Source organism: Gekko japonicus, unplaced genomic scaffold (genome assembly GCF_001447785.1).
Source record: "Gekko japonicus isolate JY-2015 unplaced genomic scaffold, Gekko_japonicus_V1.1 scaffold2216, whole genome shotgun sequence".
Classification (NCBI taxonomy): Eukaryota; Metazoa; Chordata; class Lepidosauria; order Squamata; family Gekkonidae; genus Gekko; species Gekko japonicus.
In genome coordinates, this window is record NW_015163154.1 from 116,052 (window position 1) to 125,944 (window position 9,893).

At 45.7% G+C, this 9,893-nt stretch overlaps 1 protein-coding gene across 1 annotated transcript in view; it reads right to left on the bottom strand.

The window, feature by feature from the left end:
• SEMA3D (semaphorin 3D) overlaps positions 1–9,893 on the bottom strand; it is a 170,209-nt gene that overhangs the window by 43,685 nt on the left and 116,631 nt on the right. The window contains exons 11-12 of the mRNA XM_015407058.1: positions 8,651–8,873; positions 4,433–4,521 (exon numbers count right to left, since the gene is read on the bottom strand). Of these exons, the coding sequence (XP_015262544.1) occupies positions 4,433–4,521; positions 8,651–8,873 (312 nt within the window). The remainder of the gene's footprint in view (positions 1–4,432; positions 4,522–8,650; positions 8,874–9,893) is intronic.

The following is a 9,893-nucleotide window of genomic DNA, read 5'->3' on the forward strand; positions in this document are numbered from 1 at the left end:
CTTTCATGGTGAACCAAAAAGGAAACCAACAGGCCTTATCAGGATTTAGCAGCAGGTGGCAATGGCTGAACAACATCTGGAACCCACTGGAGTCTGTCTGTGGCTGCTGGCTGGCCCCCTTTTGGAGCCCAGGAAAAAATCACATTTGCACCAAGGTGCTCCAGCAGTGAAAACAAGCTGCCCTCCACCTGCTCTAAGCTCCCCAAGCTGAACCACCACCACTTGTATCCTTGTGTGGCAAGGGGCAGGCTCCCAGCCTGAGGGCTAGAGGTCCCTGCAGCTAAGGCACGCTGAAGGAAGACGGGCCAAGGAAGACTCCTGGCCACTGCTCCTATTCCCTCTAACCACTAGAACATGGTAGGGGGAGGGAGAACCTGTCCCCGCTCCTCTGTGAGCTACCCTGGCCTAGAGGAGAGTGATTCCAAAAGGATAGGACAAATGTCCAAAGAAAGGGGGGGGGGGAGAAGAAACTTAGCCCAGAAATTGCAGCGCTCACTAGAGCACAGTGATAAGTGTCCTACACCTTAGGGCAGGGCCAAAGAACTGGAGTTATGGGATTTAAGCTCCTCCCCTTCAGGAATTGCACAGATAGAGACCCTGGCCTTGAAGAGGAGGAGCTACAGTCCAAGAAGTAAAGGACTGCCCCATTCCGGACCACTGAAGAATAAGCCCTCTCCTTTGTAGACAACCTTGCTCCTGGAGAAGGAACACATGGGAGAAAACCTGGATCCAATCTTGAATTGGTTCCAGAAGCAAACAGACAACCAATGAACAGGACCGGCAATAAGTGATCTCTGTAGTCAATTCTGGACACAGTCATATTGGTCATGAAAGCTATTTAGGGGGGGAGCAGGGGAAGAGATACACCCACCGCATCATCATATAAATGGTGCACTGGATACAGCCCTGTCTGCTTATGTAATTCTGGTATGACTATCTAAGTGAACTGTAGTCACTTTCCCCTTTCCATTTTTCCCCCATAGGGAAACAAAAACAGACTAGAGGCAAAATTTATAATGTGGAGGAACATCTGCTGAGCTAAATCTTAAATCTGATACGTTGCCTTGCCCTGTGATGTGATATTGCAAGAATGCAGCAAATTGGTACATGATTATTTGGCAGCCCATAGAGTACTCTTGGTATTTTCAAAATGATAGTTGTTTTTTGTGTCCATGATAGCAGAAAGAAGGTACTGTGTTAGCTGCAACACCGGGTCTCTTTTTAAGCTATGATGGGAGAATTTAGCTAAGAGGCTGTTGCTTAATAGGTGCACAAGCTAGGGATTGTACTTCAACTTTTCCAGAGCCAGAACCCTCTCAGAGTGGCACAGATGACAGACAGGAATATCCTTTATGAAATGTATTAAGAAAATAACCCTAACACATTCAGCTAATTTTACTAAAATATCACACACACACACACGAGCTAGGAAATAAAGGGGTGAAGTGAACTTAAAGAGATCAGAGACAAAAGAGGGTGAAGCGTTGATGAGGATGGGGTTTATAGCTACTTGTCCAGATGTGCAGACGTCCATGGAGAAGGGATTATAGCCCAAACAGAGTTTGGGGGTGAACTGCCAGTTGGCATCCTGGGGCAGACACACATTCTGAGGCCATGTGCTTTGGAGGATATAGACATTGGAAAACAATGCAGACCAATGGGAGGCCTTAAGGGGCTTGTATCAGGTGAAGACAAAAGATTACCTGGACCAATAAGGGGTCCCAGGGTGTGTGACACCAAGAGGAACAAAACCTAGGTTTGACCAATGAAGCCTCAGAAGGGCAGAGTTTGGATTCATAATAGTGTTGATGAGATTAGCCAGGTGCTAGATGGAGCGACAGGAGCTGGCTGAATGGGTTTGATGACTGCTGATGGTCCTGCCATTGCAGGTTGAATAGGTTCCCAGATTCAGACAAAAGTTGGGAAATGGGTCCCTGATAGACTCCAGAAAAGATCGCTAAACATTTGAATGTTTTATTAGTTATCTCGGTATCCTGAGGGATGGAAGGACAGTTGTGGAGGCAAAGGATTTCCACATAGTCATAGGTATTACACAAAAAGACTATGTGAAGTTCTGGAGACAGAAGGGCTATTCACCAGGTGGCCACTGAATAGATTTAGAAATGCAGATACTGTACCTGGTGGAACTCAGCATTGTTTCATATGCATACTTTTCTGGGTGGAGAGGCAAGGCTGGAGATTGTCTTGGAGGGCTGCCTTGTGCAACCTGAAACTGAAATCCTTTTGCAGAGCTGTAGCTAGCTCTGTGTTGCAGAACCAAAAGTGTATTCCTTGGCCTGAGTTTGTGGGTCTCTGGTTCAGGTTAGAAGTGGGGTGTCCCTGCTGTTAGGACTACCCTAGAGTAAGGCAGCACCTCTGGTTAACAACTGGAAGCCTTTAAATCAAAGGATCTTCTCTCCCTATAGTTGAGATAACAAAAGTACTTGGTGAAATTTACTTGGGGCGCACCTTTTTTACAGAGAACATTTCACCTGATTTCAAAGCCATTTGAACACTGTGAAGATTGCAATGGTCTAAAGCTCAAGACTTTCTAGAGATTATGACCCACCTACATAGCAAATATATTAAGAAAATTTCATGACATCTTTGCTATTTAATACCCATGTGAAGCTGCTGGGAGAGTTCATCAGGAGGATTGGGCTGTAGTGTCGCCAATAAGTGGATGATACCCAGCTCTTAATAGAGCTGTGGTGGCTCAAGTGGTTAAGATGCTGAACTGCAGGCTGTGGAAGGTCGGTAGTTCAGCAGTTCGAGACCCGAGTGTGCGCATGACGGAGTGAGCTCCTGTCTCTAGTTCCAGCTCCTGCCAACCTAGCAGTTCGAAAGCAAGAAATTGCAAGTAGATAAATAGGTACCACTTCAGTGGGAAGGTAACAGCGTTTCATGCGCATTGGCGTTTAGTCATGCTGCCCACATGACCACGGAAATGGCTTCAGACAGCGCTGGCTCTTCGGCTTTGAAACAGAGATGAGCACCGCAACCCTAGAGTCAGATTCGACTGGCTTTCGAGCAAGGGAACCTTTACCTTTACTTTTTACACAGCTCTTGTCAAAAGAAGAAGGGGATGGCAAAGGATGAGATGGTTAGACAGTGTTATCGATGCGATGAACATGAAATTAAGCAAACTCCGGAGGATGATGGAAGACAGGATGGCCTGGTATGATGTGGTCCATGGGGTTGCGAAGAGTCGGACTCGACTGTGTGACTGAACAACAACAACAGCAAACTGAGCTCTACCTTTCTTTTCCACCTAATTCCTAGAATGCTGTTGATGTTCTGAACCAGTGCTAGGAGTCAGTAATGGGTGGAATAAGGGTGAACAAGCTGAAACTAAAACCTGACAAGAGAGAAGTTCGCTGGGGTAGTAGAAAGGCAGACCAGGGACTTCAGATCTCACCTGTCTTGGATGGGGTTACATTTCCCTTGAAAAGCCAAGTTTACAGCTTGGGAGTGCTGCTTAATGTGGCAGTCATCTTAGAAAACCAGGTGTCTCCAGTGGTTCAGAATGCTTTTGCCCAGCTTCAACTGTGCATCAGCTGCATCCGTTCCTGGTTCAGCCAGATGTTGCCACACACCTTAGTTAAATCTAGAGCAGACTACTGAAATATCCTCTACCTGGAGCCACCCACCCTTGAAGAGGCTTTGGAACCTGCAACTAGTGCAGAATGCAACAGCTAGACTGCTGCTTGGGGCTAGCTTTCAGGAGAATGTGACACCAATACTGCAACAATTACTTTGGCTACCAATCCAATCTTGAGCCGAATTCAAGGTGCTGATTTTGACCTTTAAAGCCCCACATGGCTTGGGACTGGGGTATTTGAAGGACTGTGTTCTCCCATATGTCCCTGCCCAGGAATTAAGATCACAGGCCCTCCTGATTGTCCCATCAATCAAAGAAACTTGAGAGAGGGCCTTCTCAATGGCAGCCCCATGACTCTGGAACAGCCTCTCCAGAGAGATACGCCTGACCTCTCACTTTAACTTTAGGAGGCAGTTGAAGTCAGTTTTATTTAGATCACATTTGATTAAGTTACTAACAATCATAAACTATGATATAAAATTTTGGTTTTTATGTATTTTACGAATTCTATTTTAAGTATTTTATCTATATTGTAGAGCTCTGTAAAGAAGAAAGCTGGTTAATAAATGTTTTCAATAAAATAAAAAATAATAAATTGGCCAATAAGCTGTCATAAATAACAGCCCAGATCATGCATTTGGAATGTGAAAAACCCATATTAGAAATGTTGCTAACCTTGTCAAAATTCATTTGCTGTCCCCAGAAAAGCATGAAGATGGTTTGCTGTGTTGGACTCTCCAAATGAGGAAGACTGAAATCCATCACAGCTTAGTTGCCTTAAACTGTAACCAGCTAATGTTTTAAAATTCCACCCTGGTGTTTGAGCTTTACCTTAAATATCTGCAGCTCTTCCAGTATTACTTCCTCCAAGTCCCACTTCTCCTTGGTTATACTTAAAACTTTCAGGACTGTTCCAGTATCTGAAAGAAAGGGGCATATCTGAAAACAAAAAGGTTCTGTTTCAGCCCAAGCACAATACACTACTTCTTATTTTATACCAGTTCCTTTCCATGAAAACCCAAGGCTTATTTGGGAATAACATAGACACAAACCTAGCTGCCATGTGCGACATGGTGCTTTCACAGAAAAGAGCAGAAAAGTATTGCATTCCCCAACCTCTCTCTGCATGATTCAGATAAACTTACTCAGGAGGTGAGACATCATAATGTTCTGTAATTATTGTTCCCTTTCACATATTATTTATTTATTTCGATTTATATCCCCCCAGCCCTGCACGTGGGCTCAGGGCGGGTTACACAAGTCAACTCAGCAAATGTAGTGACTGTAATATACAATAAATAGGGTTAAACAATACAACAGCATTAAAACTATCTAAAAACAGTCTTGGTTAGGGCATCAGATAATTGGACGATGCTGCCTTCTAGACGATGCTCCAATGGAAAACTCATTTGGCAGAATCTTTAGATGATTAATCACAAAACACATCTCTGCATCGCAGGGGAGGCCCAGATGTAATGGGCGTCACTTGTTGCCCTGCAAGGAGCTTATACTGCAGATATACCGCACACACACCCCACCTTCGCCAGATACTACATGTATTCTGCCTAGGAGGACAAAAGACCTGTATTTGCATAAAAGGATTAGCCAACTGACTCATTGGCCAGAGCAATCATCAAACCATCAGCATTAATAATCCTGAAAATTGTCTGTAGTAATGAATTCAATATTGCCCGACCATTAAGCCCCACCACCCTCATGCAACTAGTTTTTGCCAAGAAACTTCCTGGGGGCTGAGAATGTGACAGGGGAAGTGGCCAGTGTAGTCCACTACCAAGTCCAGATAGTGTCTAAAAAGAGCAGGACCAGCCATGCTCTCTCTCTCTCTCTCTCTTCCTCTCTACCTAACATTGCCCTATCTTGTTGACTCTCAGTGAAGCACTGCCCAGAGTCTCTCTATGTGTTCTGCTGGTTCAGAATATGACCCCTTTCCCTTATAGTCTCCCTCTTTCTTTTCACTGTGAATCGCTTCGCCTCTTCAGGACAGATACGTTATCACCCACGAACGATTTGCCTGCTAATGTGAATGTGGCTATCCATTTCTATCTAACGTTCCTAGGTCTGAATAATTGTTTGTATGATTGTGTTTTTATTGTATGATTGAGAATATCCCTCAGTAAAGAATCCATTTCTTAAGACTTGGTTTCTGCGTTTATTTGTGGGTTACTGGAAAAGGGAGGACTTTGCTCACTTAGATGCCAATTGCACATTAATAACTATAATTCCCCATCTTTATTAATAACCAAAAGCAATTTGGCTAACACCATCACCTCAGCCAAAGGCCTTGTGGAACAGCTCCATTTTACAGGCCCTGCTGAATTGTAGCAGGTCCCGCAGGGCTCTAATCTCAAATGGGAGCATGTTCCATCAGGCCAGGACCAAGGCAGAGAAAGCCCTGGTTCTGGTCAAGGCTGAACAGACATTCTTTGGGCCAGGGACCACCAGAAGATGTAGATTTGCAGAGCGCAAGGCTCTACAGGGCACATAGGGGGAGAGATGGTCCCAAAGATATGCAGATCCCTGGCTGCATAGGGCTTTAAAGGTTAAAACCAGAACCTTGAACCAGATCTGGTACTCTATTGGCAGCCAGTGCAGTTTGCAGAGCACTGGCTGAATGTGTGCCCATGGAGGCGTCATCGTCAGCAGTCATGCTGCCACATTCTGCACTTGCTGCAGTTTCTAGGTCAGGGTCACTGGCAGCCCCGCATAGAGTGAGTTACAATAATCCAATCTGGAATTGACCATTGCATAGATCACTGTAGCTAAGTCCTGGGGGTAAGGTAGGGAATCAATTGCCCAACCAGCCTAAGATGATAAAAGGCTATCTGGCAACAGTGGAGACCTGGGCTTCCATGGAAAGCAAGGCATCCAGAGTCACCGCAAGGCTCCTCACCCTTGGCGCCAGCTCCAATAGTGCCCTGTCAAGTGCTGGGAGTTGGATTCCCAACCCCCCCCCCCCGACTCAGATACATAACGTCTGTCTTCGTTGGATTCAGTTTCAGTCAGCTCTGTTGCAACCATGCCATGGCCTGTAATGCCGTAATGCTGTAATTATCACTTGTTGTATTGAGGAAATTACATGGTTAAATCTGCCCTGTAAAAAGAGAGGGGTTGGCCATGCACAGTTGTTGGAGTTTTTATATAAAATCACAATTCATCAGAGAGAAAAAACAGCTTAGCAGCGTTAGAGTAAAATAATCCAGACTCAGAGTCCATGTGTGTTTAAAATAGAAAAGATTTACTACATCCTAGCATAGGGAAAGGTAACTGGGAAGAAAATAACAACAGAGCTAATAGCTACATCTTCACTCTACAAAGGACGAGACTAGAAGAGCTGCAATGGCTTCTCTTACACGCTTCTTGTGGAACAGAACAAAGACGGGAAGAGGAGCCATAAAATGCTAAAACACTTTGACACTTTGCTTCCAATCAAACTCCTAGATCAGGAAGAATTTTCCCGGGCTTGCAGACCTAAACTAACATTGGCTCACACAAAAGCATGTGATTTCCTGTAACAACACAAACAGACATTTAACCCCATATACACTGAAGTGTTTTTAACATGTAATACCCAACAACAGTAAAGATCTCACCAATGAGGCAAGTGACTGCTTCCTAGACCCTCCATGTAGCCCTTCTGGATGGCACTGTTGGCATCCCCGTGGGAATGACCTCTTGGAGGGTGACCTGCCTTGATGTCCCACCACCCACGACGCCCTGAGTGAGGGGAGCCTTTCTTAGAGGGATCTCCTGTTCCCCTTTCACTTCTCCCTGCTCAGGTGCCTGTGGAGGAAAGGGGAGGACAAATGTTGGGGGTTTGTGCCCTTCTGGACATGGATGTGACACACCTAGCACTCTGCCACACAGGGGTCACTAGGGAGGGTGCAGAAATGTTTCCAAACAATGCTCCAAGGACTGGAGAAGGTAGGAGGAAGGGCAGCTGCTTTCTGGCACTGGAGTGGGAGAGGCCATGGAGGAGTGCACTGGAGGCAGCAGCAGCAGGGAGTCATGTGGAAAGGGAGGATGCTTCCCCCCAATCACTGTCAGAGACTTCTCCAAAGAGTGCTATCAAAAGCTTATCTTTGAGCAGTGCTAAGAACTCTTTGTCCTCTGTGGAGAGCCCCAGGAAGAGATCAGGGAAACGAGGCTCTGAGACCTCTGCTGATGCCCTGCTAGGGGTGGGCGCCTGTGGGCTGGAAGGATGGGTCTGGTGCCCAGGGGCAGGGGCCTGTGGTATGGGGGAGTGGGTGGAGGACTTTTTCCCTCCACTACAAGCATCCTTTGCACCCTCTTTTACCCTCATGGCACAGAGGGATTGGTTCACAATCAGGAGGGGTAGGAGGGTATAAAATGTGGGTCCTCAGCTGAGGAACCCACTAGCTAAGCCCCTCTGCATGGCATTAGCAAAGGGACAGGGTGGCTCAGAACCCTGAGTCCACCTAACACCAAAACCCCAGCAAGGGAGAGTTCTTAATCATGAGGGAATATGCTCTGCTACTTCGCTTTTAAGAAGTTCCCTGCCTCTCTTGGTAATTGCAAGCAGCTGAGAGAAAAGAGGCTGCAGAGCTGAGCTGAGCATATATATAGCATCCTGATCCCATAGAGCAGAGTGGGAACTCTGTTATTGGCAGCTAGCACTGCCTGCTAAACTTTGGAGGGCTCCTATTGGTGTTTCCAAGGCTGGAGAATTCCACCCCCCATTGCCTTAGAGTTTTGTAAACCGTTTGAGTGGAGACAGTTTGTCTGGAAAACGAGCCCATTTGCGGGGAGGGTGGGGTATAAGTACAAATAAATAAATAAATATCCATTCATGAGTCACCACAAACCACACCAAAGTTCGTGAAATGTTTGTGCCAGATGCTCTTTCATGAACATGGCTGTGCAAACCTGAAACCGGCCAAAATTAGAGATGAACTTTAGTTTGTGAGCCAGTTCATGCCCATCCATACTCTTTATGTCCCCCTTATGGACCTCTCATACAGACATCACAAATGCCCCTAGAAACATATGCACCCCTGCTCTTGAGCATACCTGTGCCCAGGAACATTACGTCATACTGGCCATCCTCAGCTATGACACGATCCACCACAATCTGAGTCAGCCTGTAGTTGACGTTGATTTGAGTAAACACAGGTGCTCCGGTCACTGGGTAGACTGATTTGTGCATCATTGGATGTCGCCGTATGAAGCTAATGACATCATCTGGAAAATCTCTGGTGGATTTGATCGATGGATCATATGTTTTACTTGGACACTGAATAGCAGGGAGATGACAGAAGAGCCACATAAGTTCTTGATCATCTGAGGCCAGCTTCTAAGTAGCTACCACCTGATTACCTGTAGTGGTAAAAAACCTACCTCTAAGCAACCAGGTTTGGTTTTTTTAAACACTTTAACCAAATGAGAAAGATTGAGTAAACAGACTAGGGAAAAGGTTATGGGCTAGAAACAGGCACTGTCTTACAGAAGTACACGATATTGCCTGACGTGTTTTCTGTGGCTCCTTTTCTATGGCTCCAAGTACTCTTCCTAGGGTACATGGAGCAAGAGAAATGGGGCATAAAGCTATCCTCTGCTGCTTCTGCTGGCAAAAGGTGTGTGGCAGGGAAACCAGAAACTCCTTACCCCCCCCCCTGCAGCATCATTGAGTGGATAAGCACTGTTTAATGTGAGTTTCCCAATGTACGTCTGACTGTGAGCCCAATGTCATGCACCTGTGACCCAATATGTGTTGGGTATATCGTGCATTTGAGCTCTTACTTGCAAGACTGCCCTTGTATATTGACACACAATTGTCTTATTGCTTAAAAACAACATTTACTTTCTGTTTGAAAAAATCTTCAATGAAGGTCAACAGCAGGCTTGTACTGAGGTCTCTTGTACCACTGTTCTCATACCCCTTTTGACAAGCTCAGACAAACCCCACCTCCTCAGTTTCACACGTTTCTCCTTACAGATACACAGTCCTGTGGCCAAAATTAGTACCTGTCCTTTGAGATGAAAGACTTGAGAAAAGAAGTCCCAGGAGTTCTCATGGTAGCCACCCTGGAAGTGACAATTCTCCAGCATTTATGGAACTTTATTTTGGCATTACAAGTGCAAAACATTTAATGGTGCAATTCTATGCATGCTTTCTCAGAAGTAATTCCCACTGTGTTAGGGCTCCCAAGTACTTATCTTGATTCGGCGGGGGATATATAGTTCTTCGCGGGACCATTCCTGCGGGGAAAACACAGGTGCTGCATTATTCCGTCACCCAGACGTGATGTAGGCA